General features: G+C 38.3%; 1 protein-coding gene across 11 annotated transcripts in view; it reads left to right on the forward strand.

The window, feature by feature from the left end:
• Positions 1-19,647, forward strand: part of PATJ (PATJ crumbs cell polarity complex component) — a 156,869-nt gene that overhangs the window by 56,070 nt on the left and 81,152 nt on the right. For 10 of the 11 annotated variants that reach the window (XM_041127550.1, XM_041127551.1, XM_041127546.1 and 7 more), the window contains 8 exons: positions 2,169-2,540; positions 3,653-3,773; positions 4,897-5,053; positions 6,297-6,368; positions 7,236-7,413; positions 8,364-8,474; positions 9,918-9,995; positions 13,095-13,212. In XM_041127550.1, coding sequence (XP_040983484.1) covers positions 2,169-2,540; positions 3,653-3,773; positions 4,897-5,053; positions 6,297-6,368; positions 7,236-7,413; positions 8,364-8,474; positions 9,918-9,995; positions 13,095-13,212 — 1,207 coding nt within the window. The remainder of the gene's footprint in view (positions 1-2,168; positions 2,541-3,652; positions 3,774-4,896; positions 5,054-6,296; positions 6,369-7,235; positions 7,414-8,363; positions 8,475-9,917; positions 9,996-13,094; positions 13,213-19,647) is intronic. The other variant, XM_041127549.1, reaches the window with a different exon arrangement.

The raw sequence follows: 19,647 nt of genomic DNA on the forward strand, positions 1-19,647 counted from the left end.
GATTTTATATGCTACAACAGTAGACTTTACTGTCATTTTGCAGTATTCCCTATTCCATTGGTAGCGTCTGCTACTGCAGTGCAGCAGTCTGTGATTATACATACCTAACTGCTGTATCAGGAGATGGTGATACAAATTGCTGTGTGGTTCTGAGTTAAGTCAACTGTTTTATACAATGATGAAGTTGGTATCTCTTACAGAAGTGTTTGGAGATTGATGCTGCAGAAGTGAAATGAAATGAAGATGAAGAGAATTAGAATCTCTTCAGACTGGTTATTTTTTGAGATTGAGGTACACAGGTCAAATAGATTAAAGGAACATTTAATGCTTATGAAAAATGTGCTACTTTCTAGATTGCTAATGTTCTGCTTTCATGCCAGCTAGTATTATTGCATTGTTTCCTTATGCTCTTGCCTGTCTCTTGTTTTCTCTCCTGCCTCTCACTTGAACTATGTGAACATTTTGGCAGTGTCTAGGGTTTTTTTCTTCTGCATTTGTACAAATCTAACAAAATGGGATTCTGACACTAAAGGTCAGAAGTGGTAAAGTACCTTGGGGAGTCTGGGAAGTGGCAGGAAGCAGAAAGAAAAACATTTTGATTGAGGACCCCTGAATCTGTAGATTGGTTTCAGTGTTTGGGGTTTTGGTGCCTTGAAGATCAGTTTGGGCATATATACTTGGAGGCCTGAAGAAAAGAGAGGAAAAGCTTTCTCTGTGTGGCAAGCTTTCTGGTAGCAGCGCAAGGCATAACATTTCAGACACATGTGCAGACTCACTGTCCTAGTTTCAGCTGGGATAGAGTTAACTGTCTTCCTAGTAGCTGGTACGGTGCTATGTTTTGAGTTCAGTATGTGAAGAATGTTGATAACACTGATGTTTTCAGTTGCTGCTAGTAGTGTTTAGACTAATGTCAAGGATTTTTCAGCTTCTCATGCCCAGCCAGCGAGAAAGCTGGAGGGGCACAAGAAGTTGGCACAGGACACAGCCAGGGCACCTGACCCAAACTGGCCAACAGGGTATTCCATACCATATGACGTCCCATCTAGTATAGGAACTGGGAAGTGGGGGCGGGGGAATCGCCGCTCGGGGGACTAGCTGGGTGCCGGTCGGCGGGTGGTGAGCAATTGCACTGCGCATCATTTGTACATTCCAATCCTTTCATTATTGCTGTTGTCATTTTATTAGTGTTATCGTTATCATTATCCGTTTCTTCTTTTCTGTTCTATTAAACTGTTCTTATCTCAACCCGTGGGTTTTGCTTCTTTTTCCCGATTTTCTCCCCCATCCCACTGGGTGGGGGGGGAGTGAGTGAGCGGCTGCGTGGTGCTTAGTTGCTGGCTGGGGTTAAACCACGACACTCACTCTGAGCTGATGAACAGCACCCCATTCAATTTAGGAGAAACACAGAGCATTGGAAATTAGGAAGGCATGTGACAAATCCCAGAAAAAAGAACTGTTGAGCAAGATGTTTCAAAGTGGGTTTTAATACCTTTTCTCTTGGTTTTGTTTGGTTTTTTGGTATGTTGCTCTGTGGTTTGAATTCAGTAGAAAGTTGAGCTCTCTTTAAAACAGTAAGGGTATTAGATAATGAACAGTCAATTATGTCCTTTTTTTTTGAGGATGTGGGTCATCCATTTCCCCTTTCCCCCAGCCAAGGGAGGGACAAATGAGTGTGCCTTTTGTTTTGGTTAGTTTTTTGGGTTTTTTTTGCTGATACTGTTGCCTAAGCAAACTCAGGCTGGTTTTTATTTAGCTGATGGTATTGTAAGAAATGTACATGCATTCATAAAGTGATAGCAGATCAGTCTGGAGCACAGAGATACTTTAGCTGGATTTATATATACTTTTCCCTGTAGGTTTTTTATTGTTATTTAATACTTCTCATTCCCTAACTTCAGTCCAGATTGGTTATTCTGAATGGCTGCAGAATATCTAAGCTGTGCAACTTAAATTTCTTTATATTTAAAAAGAAAAATTGCAATGTCTACTTTTGGTGTTAAAATAGTAAGTCAGAGAGTGTATTTTCTTTCAGAAAATGCAAAAGGTAGAAGACTTTCACTTTAAAAATCAAGATGTACTTTTAATATGGGCCTAACATAAAACATAGTTTTAAAAGAGTTAACAAGAAACGTAATGTAAAATCTATATTCCTGCAATGTTTTATGCAGGGTTTCAGAGATGAAACACCTTTTAAAGAAGAACTTGTTGATGAACCAAGTTTGGACTTGGGAAGGTCATTTCAGCTTTCTCAAAATGACAATGAGTATGAGAAGGAGTCTTGGGAGATGCATGAGTTTCTGAAACCCAGAACAGAAGAAATGGATGAAGAACGGGAAATGTTGGTGGATGATGAGTATGAAGAAGATTCAGACTTCCTGAAATGTAACGCATCATGTGGACAGAAGGCAAGTTCAGAGAGGAACCTTGATACAGAACGATGGGCAAAGCAACTTGAGACTACTGAAAAACAAGACTTAAGATCCAGTGCTAACTTAAGTCCAAAACAGTCCCTGGAATATCCATTCAATAAAGATCAAATGGTAAGGAATGCTGTATTGGTCTCAGTGCTGTACCCTGACCATGGGACCCATACCTCAAGGCGAGTTCCAGATCTAACCTCTGTAAGGAGTCTTTCTAGTGTTTTAATTACTAGATGAGATCTGGGTACCTCTAACAGACACCAGTCTATCCTTTTGTACATTTTGGAAGGTTCTTTTGGTTACTTAGTGTCTGTATATTTAACCACTTGAATGAGATACGTGCTGTGGTTGGTGTATTTACAGGCATCCTGTACTTGCATCTTCTTTCCCATCTCTGACTTGTGGGCTCAGTTCTTTTTTGCAAGCTGTATTAATATGGTGCATATCAGTAATAGCAGAGTGTCACTTTGTGGTTTTAATAGTCCAGGGGCTTCAGCAGCAATGTCAGTGAAAGGAGCTGCCTCTTTTCCTCATTATTTTTAATCCAAATCAGTTTCTTAAGCCAGGTGATAGTGCAGTTAAGCGAAAAATGATATGGCAGGAGCAATTGTAACAAGCATACTGGTGGATGAAGGAGACAGAGCTTCAGGTAAATTGTGAAACTCTTACTTAGATGTCCTCCTCAAGTATTCAGAGAATTTTTTTTTCCTAAGTCTTTGTTCATTCACTTGCCAAACAAAAAAATGATAATATCAGCCTTCCATGCACCAGCTTCCGAGATGTATGCTTTTATGTGAAAAAAATGAGGTGGAAAAAGATTTAATATGACAGCCACAGAGAACTTCAGGTTTTGTTTGGCTTGTCCCCTTATGCACTATGTACATAAAATGCAGCTTCTAGTAACAGTTTTATACCAGAGTGCACAATATTAAATTTATACATTTGTTACTTAAAAACAACAAATGAGCAAAAGTAGAGAACTTCTTGTTGGGATTACAGGCAAGTAGAAAGATACAGTTGCTTTGTATTGCAATTGCACATAACATTTTTCATGCCTCTTCTTAATACAGTGCATAAATGAGCGGTTATTATTTCATAGTTATCTGAATAAATATGAATGTAGTTGAGAAAATGTGAAAATTGCTGTAAAAATCAATGTTCATGTCAAATACTCCTGTGTAGGTTGATACCATTGCTTTCTAACTTTAATTACTTTTTTCTCCTCTGTGAAGTGTGAAGAAAATGCTAGTATAAGTTCACTATTTTCTGGAACCACAGCACATAGTGGCCACCAAAAAGACATATTTGATACTGAAACTACCCGGTCAGGAGCAAAAAACAAGATGGATTTAGGTTTGTAAGAAGTTTTTTCTTTATCTTACAATTTCATATTTACGAATTTAATTTTTATACCAAAACACAAATTCTTTCGAGTGATAAAGTATTCAAATAAAGACTTCTGGAGGCTCATGTCAGTCTGGCTTTAAATAGGTTTCAGCTTCATGATCTTGCTTCCTCCTCCAAATCTTCACCTACAGTTGTCACAAGTGATATTGAAAGTAGTGGCTGTAGCTTTGTCCTGCCTGGGGAGAAATACTTTCTTCTGTGTAGCTATGTCCACAGTAGGACTCCGTGCATAAGTACAATAGCTCATGCCTGTAATTTCTGTCAGGAATTTGTCTCAGTCACTTTTGATTGCTGATTTTATGGATTTAAATAAAAAAAAAAAAAGCGACAGACTGTGGAGATAACTTTACCACAACCAAAATTTGCAACTGAACTCTACTGTAGATAATTGCCCCATATCTTGGTTTTTTAATCTGTGCTCAGAAGCAAAGTTTCTGCTTGTCAAATGGCTGGAGATGGATGGTTAGAATTTGGTAGGTCATCAGGGAAATAAATTTATCAACCTGCCTGAGTCAGCACTCGCTGCTTGGGAGAAAGGAGATTGGGTTGTTTCCTTTTTTTGTCACCTGCATCTTGTACAGCAGACACTGTGTAAGCTACAGCAGCAGGCTGATGACTCTTGCAAGGAGCTCTGGTGGTTCCATTAATGTTGATACTTATGTCACCAAAATGACATCAGTATTCCCTAGTGTGGTGGGGTTCTGTGACTGGAGCAGGGCTTTGCACCACTCTCCCTGCATAAAGGATGGATTCACTATTACTACTCATGTGTTTTTGTGAGGAGTGTCTGTCAAGTTGTACCTAAGCATGTTTAAGTTCCGTAAAGATTTGGCATTTCCTGTTATTACTTCACTGTGTGTACATCAGAAGCAAGGTGCTATAAAAAAGTGTTTAGTGTGGTTTAAATTTCCTTCAAAAATGAATGTTCTGTATCTCTCAGCCTCTTGATCATCACACAACATCCACATTTGGAACATGGTGAGCTAAGGGGTTTATTTCCAAGGGTGATAACTGGTAGATGCAAGGACAGAGGAAGAAAAAGTTCACGTCTACACCTTTTCTTCTTCAGGTACAAAGCTTCAGATTGACTGTAAAGGACCTGAACTTGCTGTTGATCTGGAAGCTATTGAAAAGGAAGAATTAAAAGGGGAGGATTATGTTTTTTCCAAGAACCCAGAATCTGGAAGAGTAACCACCTTAGCTCAGCCTGGAACAGCATTGTACAGGTATGGAGAAATATTTCAGGTTTTGGAAGATTTTCAGTTAATGATCTTAACTGTCTTCTTGCTTTACTTAGCTGACGAATCATTAAAAGCTGTGTGAAACAGTAAGATGTACATAGATGGCCAGTTCTATGACTTTTGCCCAAGGAGCTGAATTTTGCCTTACAACCTTATTGAATCTTTACTTCCCATGTTTCCTCCCCTGAGCACTGGGACAGAAAACTGCGAATGGCTCTGCCACCTACTTCACTTACTCCACAGTGAGGGTAGTATGGTTGTGGCCTGGAGGAGAAGGACATAGCCTTTACCAGCAGCATTGGTCATTATTGCTTAAGGAGCTCTCTCTTTAGCTCCTTATCATAGCTCTGTCCTCTCGGTTTTCCCTTTCCTTTGTTCTTCCTTTTGGGAAGAGCAGTTCAGCCATGGGTCTCAGGCCTGTACAGGAAATTTTAGTCTTGCCAGTGGTGCTGAGAAACCTTGAGCTGGCACTGGTTGTAGGTATTTCCAGTGGGTAGTGGATCTGCTTTTGGGGCCTGTTGATTCAAATCCTCAGTACTTCCCTAATTCATCTGTAATCTTCCCTCAGAGGGAAAGCAGCTCAACAATAAGGTGAGGGGTTTATTTCTGCAGCACATCCTACTTCCTTTTTCCAGCTTAAGAGTAGCATTTACAGCTCGCAGGATCTACAGAAAATGTGTGCAAGGATGTATTGTTTCAACCTTTCTGTGGGGGCATGCAATTCCATACTTCCGTTCCTATTTTGTGAATAGGTGAGTCACATAGAGTGTAAAAGTTTAATTAACACCCTGTTCTGGGGTGTTTAATGGAACACACCGGATCTGTTCTCCCAGTTGCATCATGATCTGCTTTCTGGTCAGCTAGACTGGTTTTATCATGTTTATATCCCTCTATAAGAATCACAGCACATTTATCAGAAAGTAAATGTTAATTGCTTAAATAGTTATTTTGAATGAGTAAATGCAGTGCAGATTTGTATATCACAGAGCAGCTTATAAATTTGGTCTGCCCATCATGTTTATTTCTGGAGCATTCCTTAAGTACATTTAAACCTAAATACAAAAATTCCTGTCTAGTCTGTTGACTCTGCACATTTGGTTTAAACTGGACAGTGTGAGAAGGCGTTGCTGTCTTACTGCCAGATACAAAATATGCAAGGAATTGCGACCTGGCATGGGTGATGCCTTTTTTTATTTTTTATTCCTCCCCTCTGTCTGCCCCCAATTAGTGAATTACCTGAGAGAGAAGAAGGAGAAGGAGAAGAAACTCCAAACTTCAGCCACTGGGGACCACCACGGACGTATGTTCATATGATTACATTATTTCTTCCCATTTACCTTATGTCTTTTTTTCTGTAAGCCCGATTAGTTCTTGTGGGTTTTTTTCTCCCCTCCTCTGCCAATAACTTTAAGGTACTTATGTACCTTGGGCTTTCTTAGATACAGTGAATTTTTAACAGATGTTCAACAAAATTATGCCTTCTATTTATACAGCTGACTTGGGAAAGCTTGGCGGGTTTACGTTGTGGATGACCTACAAGTTCTTGCTCATTTAATAACTATTAGGTGTGAACAATGCACATAGTGCTGCTGTCTCCTTTTCCACGGGTTTTCTGCTAAACTTAATGGCAGAATTCCAAATGGCCAAGCCAAGTTTTAGCCACATCCTTGTTGTATTGTTAACATTTTTAGGTGAATTGTTTTTATGGTCCTAAGTAAAATATGATCAGAAAATTTCTGCTTAAGCTGATTAATATGCATCTGATACACTGAAGTCAGTGTTCAGAAAGGTGTATGAAACGCTGTTTTATTATTTGTCTAGCATACCACTTGTAGTATTTGCCATTTCCAGACAATTTGGTCAAACTGGAAGAGGATGAGTGTTTACTTGAAGACCTGCCCATTTTAGCCTGACTTTCTCTGAACTAAAAACATATTTGGAAAAGCAGTGGGTATGGGTTGGCAGCAGAATTTTGTTCTTTTTTTCGGGTGAGGTCTACTGAGGGTAAAAAGCCACCTCTGGTAAAGTCAGAAGCCTAAGAATGCTCTCATCCCTTTACTCTGTTAAATCTTCCTGAAAGACCAGAAGCTTACATTTCTTTAAGTCTTTGCAGTTATAGTTTAAAAACCTGTTTCAAGCTCTTAAACTACCACATGTATTTTTTCAGTGTTGAGATCTTTAGAGACCCTCACGTGTCTCTTGGAATCAGTATTGTTGGTGGACAAACTGTCATAAAGCGCCTGAAGAATGGAGAAGAACTTAAAGGGATCTTTATCAAACAAGTTTTGGAAGACAGCCCAGCAGGAAGAACAAGGGCTTTAAAAACTGGAGATAAAATACTTGAGGTAAATGCAGATAAATGCAGATAAACCTTTTCATTCTAAGAAATAAAGATTGACTCAAGCAGCTTTGGGAGGAGAGAGGGACAAAATACTGCCACCACTTTATGAAGTATTGACGACACTGTGTTTTGAAAACCAAAAGAAACCCCTGATGTCCTCTTTTGTTTTTTTAAGGTCTGACTATGGAGCTCTTTTAACATTCTCCTCTATACTTAAGAAAAGATAGGTCCTGGTATCTGATGGGGAAATGAAAAAAATGAGAGTGCCTTCTTCCCATATAAAAGAGTAATAAGTTATAGCATACCTTTATAAGCATAAGTTATAATATATAGAAGAACAGACTCCTCATACTGAGATTTGGTCTGTTATTTTGTGTGTGTTAATTTATAGTTTAAACTATACTACTGATTTGGGGGGACTGACTAACTGATTAGCTACTATTTGGGGGAAATCAATGATTCTGCCAGGTGCCATAGGGGAGAAAGCCATACCTGGCTTTCATCTCTGGCTCTGTGTTGATTTTTTTTACTCATTTTTCTCCAAATGAATACTACTGAACCTGGGTTCCCAAGCTGATAGTGCCATTCTTGTATGTGCTTTAGGGTTGTGTGTGAAGTTTTGAAAAATTGTTTCAAATCAGGTTTAGTTCACAAGCAGGTAAAATCTGAAAGAGTTGTTATTATACCTGCCATTATGTTTAGCGTTCTCTGACAATCTTATTCCTTATGTTTTTATCTAGGATTGCTTTGGGAAGCATAGGGCCACCTTTTAATTACGAATACAAAGTAATATACTTTTCCTTAAACCATCATGGAAATATACTAAAAATAATTTCTCTTGACTGCTTTTGGTACCTTCCTCACATACGCTAAATCTTCTGTGAATGTGTGTGATCCCTTGTAATAACTGTGCTAAAAACAAGCTACCTAATAAAAATAAACATCATTTGTTAGGTTTCTGGGATAGACCTACAAAACGCCACACACGAGGAAGCAGTAGAAGCTATCAAGAATGCGGGAAATCCTGTTGTGTTTGTAGTTCAGGGTTTGTCTAACATACCAAAAGTAAGTTTATTCCTATTTTTATTCCAAAACTTAATAAATGTGTAACACTCGTCTTATTTTAAACTTGGCTAAATTTCTTTCAGCAAGTTCCATCAATTTTTGTGTCCATCCTTTCTATCAGAGTTTCTGCATATAGACCACATGATTGATTGATTACTTGTCTGGCCTGATTGGAAACCATGTTTCTCTGATGTAAATCAAATAGGCATAAATCTGTTGACTAGGTGTTAATTCAGTTCTCCCACCTGTGTAGTTGAGTCTGGCCCTGTATATTTTAATTTGTTCATATTTCATAATCTAAAAATACACTGTTACCCAAATGAACAAAAGTGTAACTAAAATTATCCAGATTCACACTAGCAACCCTGTGTAAAAAAGGGACCTGAAGTAGTTATTTGGGAGCAAGTCACATTTCAAGAGATTTAGATGCCTCCTCATCTGCAAGGCCAAGGCAAGAAACCTTTTAATGCCTTAGTAAGAAAAAGCGTACAATTCTGCCTGCCTTGAAGTACACACAAAACCCCAAGACTTCTATGTTCTTTCAGTATAATCTGACAATTTAATTGACAATTTTGGTGGTTTAGTAGACCTGAGGAGACCTTTTTGACAACTGTAGACAAATCTGGCACAACCATGTCCATTATTTTTCCAGTGCTCCAGGGAGTCTTTCAAAATCTATTAAGACTTTCACCAGCTATGCTGGGAAGGTGCTCAAGCAGTGATGACAAAAATCACAGTGATGGTAACTGAGTTGGCTCCCTTTCTGTATCAGCTTTTTCACAGAAAAGATCCAAAAAAACTGTCAGAACATTTAAGTGTTCAGCTGCATCTCTAACCCTTACTTTCCTAGTCAATCTAGAGAGATCAAGGGAAAGATGGATAACTTGAAATTTTAGTTTCTTTGCTTTGAACTGTAGGCTGTAGGAAACTGGACATTCACAGACTTTCAGCAGTGCTGTGCAGTCCCAACTCCCATTCACCAAAATAAGGTGCTGCCAGAGGAGTTAGGAATATATTACATTTTGAAAGAATAAAGAACAGCAAGGAGGAATATTATGTGGAGGCTAAACATGCTCTCTTTTATAAGGTGTCTGTGTGCATGGACGCTGGTCTCTATCTGAATAATTAAGAACTGACACTTCAGGAGCCCATACTGAGCTCTGTATCAAGGATGTACATCCACATTGTTGAGTTCAGAGTAATGTTTAATTGAATGAAGAGATGGGGCTAGATATCAAACAGTGAGCACTAAAAAAAGTAAAGAATGTTTGTAAATTCAGTAATAGAATGTAATTTAACGACTGCACTGCAATGCACTTCTACATGGGGCAAGATGAAGAGTGTACTGGGTAGCTTTATTGTTGTCATTACCTAACTTCTGGATGTTTGCTTTGTGGCTATAATGCTTTTTCTAATGTCTGTAACATATGCATTGTTCTTCAGGTAGTTTCTGTCGTGCAGCCTAAGGGAATCAAAGTCAGCAAAGATCAGGATGCAGACAAAGAAAATAAGAGTGAAAAGGTATTTATTCCATTCAGTGCTATACCCAAGTTTTACTAAATCAAATGGTATAATAGCATGCATTATAACTCTATGATAAGCCCCCCCTGAAGTCTGAAATGAAATTTGAAGTGTTTTGTTGAAATATCTTTGATTCAAGTAATTTTTGCCAAATTTCTGCCAGATACAAAGCAGGTTTCTGACAGATGTTCTGTGGGTCTCCCCTGGGTGCTGAAACCCTGTACTTATTGCAGCTCTTCACTGGCATCTTTCTGGAAGTACCTGCTTTGCTCCACATGGAGGCAAATTGATTCTCTTTGTTCAGTAGAAACAGAGAAATAACAACATGTACACAAATGATATCCTTAATGTAAGGCTGGCTCAAATTCAGTAAAATCATGTTATGGGATAATTAAATCCGCCAAGTCTCCTATGTTTCCCATTGCTGGGTAAAACGAGGAAATGACCAAGTGATCTGTAGCTGGCCAGCTAATTGTGAAGCAATTACTGCACAGTAACTTTCAAGCAACTTCACAATGGATTTAAAAGAGAAAAAATCTGTTTGGTCTAAACCAGTGGATTTGTTTTAATCGCTGCAATAAGGGAAAAATTTAATTTCTCATTCCCAGCCAGATTGCTCTAATGGCCTAGGTATTTTCCTGTGGGAACTGTGCTGATTGCTGAGTGTAGGTCAGGTACTTCGAGGGTATCAGAACTGGAGGAGTAGAGACAGAATTAGTGCAGACAGTAACTTTTGCCTGGTGCGGTTTAACATGCCAACTACAAATACGATGAACTTTTCATTTGATCCTACTCAGTAGTCTGGTGTGTGGTGGATAATGAGAAGGCCGTTGTGCCTCCAAAAGTTTTTGTAAGGCTCCTTTCAGATCCTGTCAGATACAGAAGCTATGAGGCTCAGTTATTAAAAAAAAAATCAAGAAAGGTGTTGAAGTCATGCTTTCATGCCAGTGGATAATACTTATAATGAAGCAGTTACAATCCCCTTTTCTTGGTTTTGTTATCTATATTTCTCATCTCAAAAGCACTCATCCTCTTGCAATGTGCTGTCTTTAATCTCTAGGACTCCAGTGTGTTGCGTTCTATAGTGTTTGGAGGTTAAAGAGGGAGCCTAATCTTTTTCAACCCTTTTTCGTCTATTGGTGCTGTAAACTGGTGGGTGGAATATAGAAGAGCTTCAGTGCATAAATATGTAGCTCCCTTTTAGCTTTGAACATTGATTCACAAAGCAGTCATACTGTGTTACAGTAGGGGCATCTCTGAGTTGGAAAGAGTTGCTATTAGTGGATTACTAGTCCGTGTCCCTGTGGGGAATCAGTGATATTTCTAGTCCAGTCTTCAAAGTGTCACAAAAGAGTTTGATTTGAAAGCAGCCACGTCCAGCTGGAAAATCTGCCTGTTCCGGTGTGATGAATTATCTTTTCAATAGTGAAGGTTTTCTCCGATTAGTTGGTGTTTATCCTCCTTTATTGATGTTTGTTTAAAAATGATCACTTGAGGTAATTTATATAAAACCACTTAAACCAATTGAGCTTCTTGTGGACAAACCAGGTATTAACATTATTTTGCTGGTTGGCAATGTAAACTGCGCTTTTGCCTCTGTGCTGGAAACAGCTGTGTTAATACAAAACCATGGTGTAACGGAGTACTCTGGCACAATTTCCTCATCTGGCTTTTCAGTGGGTCAGGAAGGATGAGAGAAGCTTGTCCTTCTGAGCCATAGCAAACTGCTGGATAAGCTTAGGTGTCTCGTGTAATTTCACACAGACCTCCTAACAAATGTTTAAGATCTTAAAAAGCCAAAGGGTCAACATTTAGGCTATGAGTTATTACTAAATTATAGTGATACTACTGATTTGTCATAGGCAGCTGAAAGTGAGGCTTCAGGTTTTCCATCTTCACCTGCTCAGTAATGTAGGACATGAGTCCTCTCACGCTTCCTGGATCTTCTGGATTTTGCGGAGTTCTATCTGTGTTGGTGTCAAGCAAAAAGTGGGAGGCGCATTTGGTGTATTGTATACTTTGGGGAAACAGCTGTTGTGTTTCCAAGTGCTCTTATTATATGCTCTTAATACTATTGGATTGAATTAATTCAATTATTATTGTTATGCTGTCTTCAATGCAGCACTTTCCTGTAATGTTTTTTAAATGGATGGGATGATGTATATCTTATCTCACAAAATTTTCTATGTAGCTTGCATTGCAGTTTGCTAGTTAGACTATTCTACACAAATTCAGGCTCAAGGTTTTAGAAATCCATATGCAGGTTCAGCTTTCATTGTACACAGTGAAAAATTTTATTCTGGGTTTGATGTTCGGGTGTTGAGTCGTATTTCCCAGCTATAGAAGAAATTAATTACGGGCATTCTGGTTGCTCTAATGGCGTATCGTACTCGGTGTTCCCTGTCTAAAGTGCATCCTGCTATTAGTAGTGGGGTTGCATGGGATACAGTTGAATGTAATTAAATGAAATCATGTAGCAAACTAAGGCACGATCCAGTTACTTGGAGCTATAAAAACAGTTGCTCGGACGAACAAGCACCTTCATTAGACTCGGAGCCTATTCTTTACGCTTGCTATGCGCCGCTATATGCATCATTATAGGAGCTGCCTGTATTTATGTGAGGTAATAGAATTTTATTGTAAGTTATAATTCAAAATTTTTTTTTAATTTAAGCAAAAATATAGGTGAACTGTTATGTTTAAATATTCATAGATGCACTAAGAAGACTGTGTTCCTATTTTGTATTTAAAAGGTTGACTTTTATTGGTACCAGACAATTTTGCTGTTGAGTCTCTAATGAGAAATGGGGTATAATTTAATGTTTATTTTTAACCCTTAATAAATGTTCACACTTCCATGTTTCTGATGATACACGAGTATTTTGTCAACAAGTAAATGTGCATGTACAATTGTATTTTCATTTTTTTGATGTTCAGTGTCACTTCTTGTTCTGATTTCTTACATAAAAAGCCTATGCTGCAGAATTTAGCATTGTAATTAAGTGCTGTGTATGTACACACAGTGCAGTAGACAATAGGATTTTCTTCTTGTGCGTGGAGGTTACAAAACATGTAACTATTTGTCTTTGAATCCATTAGAGAAAATATGGGGCTCCGCCTCCCATGAAATTGCCACCTCCTTACAGAGCCCTTGAAAGACTGCATGCAGAGGAAGCTAACGTGGACGAAGAGGAGGATGAGGATGCTTGTGCAGAGAGTGAGTAGTGCCACAATCATTGCGTCAGATTACATTTATAGAACACAATCAGATTGTGATAAATGTGTCTGCCATTTATTGCTTGTATTATGGGAAGTAGTGCTCAGTGTGGCAATAGCATCTAATCTTCAACCTTGTTCTTACCAAGGGCTACTGATCTGTAGCTTAGATAGTCTTCTCTTCCCAGCCAGGCTCCTATAGCTCAGCTTTTCTGAAGAGATGTAGGAAGGGCTCTTGTTTATTTTCAGTCTAAAAATGTCCAAGCAATGTCTAGAGGACTTGCTTTGGCAGTGATGTCAGCAGTGAAAGGCAGATGTTGTGCTTTACTGTTGTAATTGCAGTGGTAGTTGAGCAGGCGTAGGTTGAGAACCACTGGTGCATACTCCTTGTCCAGAAAAGCCTGCAGTCGATTTCAGACAATGCTGTTCAAGCAAAATATTTTCCTTTAAAAAGAAAAATCTGCTGATTTATTGTTTCAGTACTGTACTGAAAAAAGGATCCCCTTTTTTTGTAGCACCTTTTACGGGAAAGGTTCTGCAATTGTCCAGTTCTGGGTTTTGCAATGAATTATGTCAGTATGCACTCTGTGGAAGAGTAGGGACCTAAAGAGTAGGATGCAGTGCAACTTGAGAGCTTCCAGCAGCGTGACATAGATTCCAGCATACTGCTTTGTTAATTACAACTTTGGATAATTCGAATATTATTATCCATAGCTTATCTTCCAATAAAATATTTAGGAATACTAAAATTGCAGTTAGGAGTCCTAAATTATTTTCTAAAATTAGTTACCTTTTATTTTTTTCTCTTTATACTCTCTTGTACCAAATCAGCATACATGTGGGGTTTTTGTTGAGGTTTGGTTTGGTTTTTTTGCTACAGTGATTTTTCTCATCATCTTTTGTCTTGGTTTTTGTTTGCCCTGGTTATGGGTAAGCCAAAGCAGAGAGATGCCTTTGTAGCTTTTGACCTTGAAGCGACCGTGGCTCCCATTTAGAGGGGAAGCTCCTAACTTGGGGCCTGCTGGTGGGAAAGCTCTTCCAGCTGCTCTTGCTGATTTCCTTGGCAATGGTGTGCCATTGAAGCCGAGATAATTAATGAGTTTGGTTGGTTTGTCACTTTTAGGGCTGCTTTGGTGGAGACAAAAAGGATTTTGGAAGGTTGTTCTCATGGAAACAGTAATGGGGGCACAGAAGCAGGGTGTTCAGCTCTGCCTCGGTTGCTTTAAGGGAAAGCTGCAAGTTCTTGAACCCACTGAGATTTTTTCCAGAACTCCCCCTTACTGAGTTTGTCATCTGTCATCTCATCTGTTTGACGTATGCCACATAGTTACCTCAAGAAGGCTTTTCAGTATTTTTGTGGGGAGTGGTAGTGAGGAGGAGCATTTGACTGCAGACTCTGTGGATGTTGGATTAATATATCTTGAGCTTTCAAACCAATTCTGTAAACCTCCAGTTTGTAGCAAACTGATTTCAGCTTGTTATTAAAGTTATAACTCCCAGTTAAAGGATATATTTGATAAGTAGCCTGACACCTGAGTTATCTAATTAGGATATGCCTCAATCTGAGTGCTTGCTAGACCTAAGTTAATACTTTGCACAGAAATAATTTCTTATTGATGGGCTTGGTCATTTTTTAGCTGTTCTGCCACCCCTAATGATATTGCCAGCTGAGTCTAATAGCTGAAAAGGTAAAGCTACTTCTGATATTAAATTCATCAATCCTACCAGATTTGGCAGCAGCAAGCAGATCTATTCAGATGAATCTGCTTCTCTCTACCCTTTTTACTGACTGAAGTTGAATGTTTAGCAACAGCCATCTTTCCCATGAATCTTGGAAAACCAAGATATGCATTTTCCATTTTATTCTTCCCTACCTCATTCTGTTCCTTTAAAATAAAAAAACAGGCTAAGGAAGCTGAAACTAAGTTTACTTCAATCCTTGAAGTAAAAAGCATGTTAGAAATGGTATGACTGTACTTGATATTAAGCATCTTGGCAGCTGTGGAATGGGCGTTTACAGAGTCTCTTTTCTGTGATCACTTGAAAAACAAAGTTTTCTCTGTAAATTCCAGTACAGTATTGTTTTTGTGAACTACTTGATGTTCATAACTTCTGTCCTGATTCTTGAGCACCTTTCTCAGAAGTCTCAACCCAGGCCCATACTTGCCTTTTTAACACTATTTGCATGTTCATATTGGTCTATTCCTTACCCACTTATCGTATTAATTCTACTGGTTTTGTAACCTTAACTAATAATCTTCTGAGCTTCAGTGAACAAGTAAACTAGATTTATTGTCTGTCTTGTTTAGAAGATATGGTATCTTAAAAGGAAGAAGTGGTGTCAGCTCAGGTAAATTCACGTCATAGCCTCTCCTTCTTTCATTTACTTCCTGTAGTTCTCAGTTTCTGCCAATAGCACGGAAGGCCTTAGCAGGCATTTTGAGGTGGGACAGCTGTCAAATCTGTCCTCTGGTTGTGCTCCTGATGGGTTTTATTTTATTTTTTAGCGTTCTTATTAATACAGCTGCAGTGTCACGAACCTGCTCATCAATTTCTTTCATACTCCAGAAATACTTTCCTTGCTCCACTTGACATTTTTTCTCCTTGCTTGTCACTTCTTTCGACCTATGCTCTCAACTCTTGCCTCCATGTCCTTCATCATTTCCCATACTGAAAATGAAAGCAAAGCATTGTTGGTCTTCCTGCCATACTTAGAAAATTTTTCTTTCCTTTCCGTCCCATCTATACTGCCTCACAGTCTCCATGTTTTGTCTGTTTTCCCCTTAAAGTGGCTGAATAACCTGTTGGTATTGATTTAATTTCCCCTGTGGGATCCAAAGCCACTTGCCTTTTGGCAATGCTCCCTTTTATTTCTGCTTTTCCACCACTGAAACTAGCTTTCATTGCTGACTTGTTGGAACAGTCATTTCTTGTAGATGTTCTCCCTTTTCTTTTCAAAGGTTGTTTTTTGATCCAAATAGGGTGAATCCTTGTTGGGAATAGAACTACTAGGTAGCTCTTGGTTTAGAGAAATTCCAGATGTCCTCCAAGTTTCTGTGGTTTAAGAAGTTTAAAGAAGTTCTAGGTGTTTTTTTTTCAAATGTGTCTTCTTGCACCCAAGATCCTCAGTTTCAGACCTGCTTCTCTTTTATATTTCAGTTTCATTTGAACCACTATTACTTCCAATATTATGTTCTAAGTTCTTAGATAGTTTTTTTTGCTAGACTTTGAAGGGAAGTTGAAAATAGTATTTCCTCTTGTTTTATTTCTTCTAGTGATACTGTCAAGTCTTTATGAGTATGCAGCTCTAACCCTGTGTGATGTGGGTTTTGTTTACTCTTTGCTTTGACTTTGCTGTTTTAAGGCTTTCAGTTTAAGCTTTAAAATAGTTTTGTAAAACTTGCAGCATGTGCATCCTGCTGCGAAAGGAGCCTTCAAAATGTTTCATCTTGCAGACCTGAAAATGTTACAACATGGGTTTGGAGTTTTTCCTTCCCACGCTGGAAACGCTTGTCCACAGCAGAGGTTGTTTTGGAGAAGGTCAATCTCCATGAAGAGGTTTTTTAGGCTTCCCAAACCTTAAAAACATTAGGCTTTGAATAGGATTTTGTTGGTTGGGTTTTTTTGTTTTTTTTTTTTTTTTTAATCCAAACAAGTAAAAGGAGGTGAGAGCATACAAAGGAGCTATTTGTACTTGCAAGCAGCTGTGCTACAGACTGCATCAATAGGCATTGGTGTGTTTTCCTTGAGTGGCGGATGGCTGTAGGTGTGCACTAAGAATCTGCTAATAGACTAATGTGCACCCTGTTGCGGCTTATTACTATAATGAGGGGTTAGTAGTAAAAAGAAGCAGAGGAAATGTATGGGCAGAGTAGTTTGTAATGGAATGTTTTGTAAGGTTTTCCTTGGGGCATTCATAACTGTACAATTTAGATATACTTTGTGATTGAATTGAAGCAATCATAAGTTAGATAGGAAAGACCTTAAAAACCATTATAAGAAAACTAAAAAGACAACTGTTGAAAGAACTTGGAATCCTTAATTTCAATTGATATTATATTTTTTAGTAAAATCTTTTGTCTAGTTAGTTGACTGAGATTGATCAGGTTGGTTTCAACTAAGTTTGAAAAAATAAAAATAGATTAAAAAAAAATTTGTGAAAGGTGGCTAAGATAATGGACTAGATACTGCTGTGCTCAGACTTCCTGTCTGCAAGGATATTTAACTGTATCTAATAAGGAGATAATAATGCCCCCTTCCTTTTATTTTGTCTCTAGATAATGTAGAAATCAATGAAGCTGTAAGAAAGCATAATGATTTATCTTCCTAAAATGCTTTTTGAGGAATGGTGCTTTCTGTACCAAAGCAAGTGATTTAAAAACTTCTCTAGTATTTCCACGCTGCATTCCCCATTGCGATAAGATCTGTGGCTGCGTAGGGTGCAAGAGGGGAGAGTCTGTGTGTGCTCATGTGTGTAGGTTGGTTCAGACAAACCCACACTGCCTGTTGTCTAGGTAGGGTTGGGGTTAGAAAGCGCTTGGGCATGCGAGCAGAGTGCCCTTATCACACCTAAGGTTTTTAGCAGCTTCCATAGTGTCAATGATATCCATACTCACGTGAGAGGATGGTGACTTTCATTAAAAGATGAAAAAAAGGAATAGAGTTCAGCTGAGACTTTGTAGAAGGTATGGTCAAGTATATGGGGTGTGCAAAAGTACAGCCTCGGGAAGTGTCTGTGTACTGCTGTGGGCGACGATGGGAAAACAATCATTGGCACTTTGGAAAAATGCCAGAATTCTTAACAATTACTAAATAAAAACAAAACCACTGATAAATAATACAATTATTGAGGATCTGACTGTTTGGAGTCTGTTTTATGCAAAGCTGTGCTAAAACAACGGAAAAGCAATTCTTAATTTTATTTTAAATTTGGGGGGGACACCCGAAAACCGTGATCTTCAGGTGAGGCAGCTTGTGTAGCCAAACACTGCCTCTCCAATAGATGTCACTGCAATCAACAGCAAATAGAGATGATGTTCAAAGAGTAAGATGTAGCTTGGAAAAATACTTCAAGATTTATGAAAATAAAATATTGAAAAAATAGTAATTGCAATATTTAATATTCTTAAATGTGGTAACAAGTGTATTTAGTACACTGGATTTCCAAAGATGATGCAAGAGCCAGGATTAGACAGATAGAGCAGTGGGTTTCATTTTTTCAGCTCTGTGTTAATCTCTATTTAATGTGACTCTGTAGTGCTAATCTTCTTTTCCCATTCTTGTTCTGACCCATAATTAGCTAAAATATGTAAGTTTTGTAACCAGCCCTAATATCAGATCCAGAAGGGCTAGGCAGACTCACAAGCTGTTGTGCCACATGAGGATAGATTATGATGTTGGTGTCATTGTAGTTTGAGGTTGTGGGTTAGTTTGGGTTTTTGTTATTGGGCTAGTTTTCTTTTTTTTGTTTTTTTTTTTTTTTTTTTTTTTTTTTTTTACTCTGTGAATCACATGCACAGTTCTCATCATCTGATGAAGTATTGCAAAAGGAAATTACATTTTTGATGAATTAATAGTAAAATTGCAGCTGGGACTTCTTGTATTTTTTACTGTGTGCTTGTACATAATGCTCTGAACAGATGGCTTTGTATGTGCTGTGATACATATTCTAAAGAAAGGACAATGAACTTTAAAAATGAACAAATTAATGGTATTAACAAAATAACTGAGTATTTTGAGTTGTTTTAAATGTAGCATTTGGAATAGAGAATTAGTAAGGACTTCCCAAAATAACTAATTATGTTTATAAATTTAGAGAGAGATTATATCTTTGCTTTTTTTAATTACTAAATGAAGGATTTTGAGTCTTTTCAATGTTTCAGTTCAGCACTCATTGCAGTAAAACTAATACTGCTTTTTTAGGGTTTCAGCAAAATAGAAGTTATGATGAAGTTTGAATCTTTCTTATGCTTATAATGACAGACTGGTTTTGTTTTCTGACACTAAAAAAAACATCCAAACCCTGCGCCATGAACACATATCAGCGTTGGGAAACTGCAAGATTTGCAGCATTGGAAAATAACACAATGAAGCCATTTAACTAAGAGAAATTCATTTTTAACCCCTGTAGCTTGCATGAAAAGGATGCTTAGATAAATATCGTCTATTAACTGCTACTTTGCCATGCAGTGGGTCATTAAGCAAGATAGTACCTGCAGCTAACAGGGATATAAACAAACGTTTGAGGTGACTCGTGTTTGGGGATAGAGATGTCATTCGAATGCTAGCAGAGTAAGCCAGTGCACAAACAGCAGCCGTAGAGCATCAGTGGGTCAGATGTGGGAAACCAGAGATCTGCTTCTCCCTGCATACTTTCATAGGCAGCTTTCGTCTGCTGGCAGATGTAACTGTTAGCTTGTGGGTAGCTTGAAATTAA

The sequence above is a fragment of the Aquila chrysaetos genome, chromosome 12, assembly GCF_900496995.4.
Source record: "Aquila chrysaetos chrysaetos chromosome 12, bAquChr1.4, whole genome shotgun sequence".
In the NCBI taxonomy this organism is placed as follows: Eukaryota; Metazoa; Chordata; class Aves; order Accipitriformes; family Accipitridae; genus Aquila; species Aquila chrysaetos.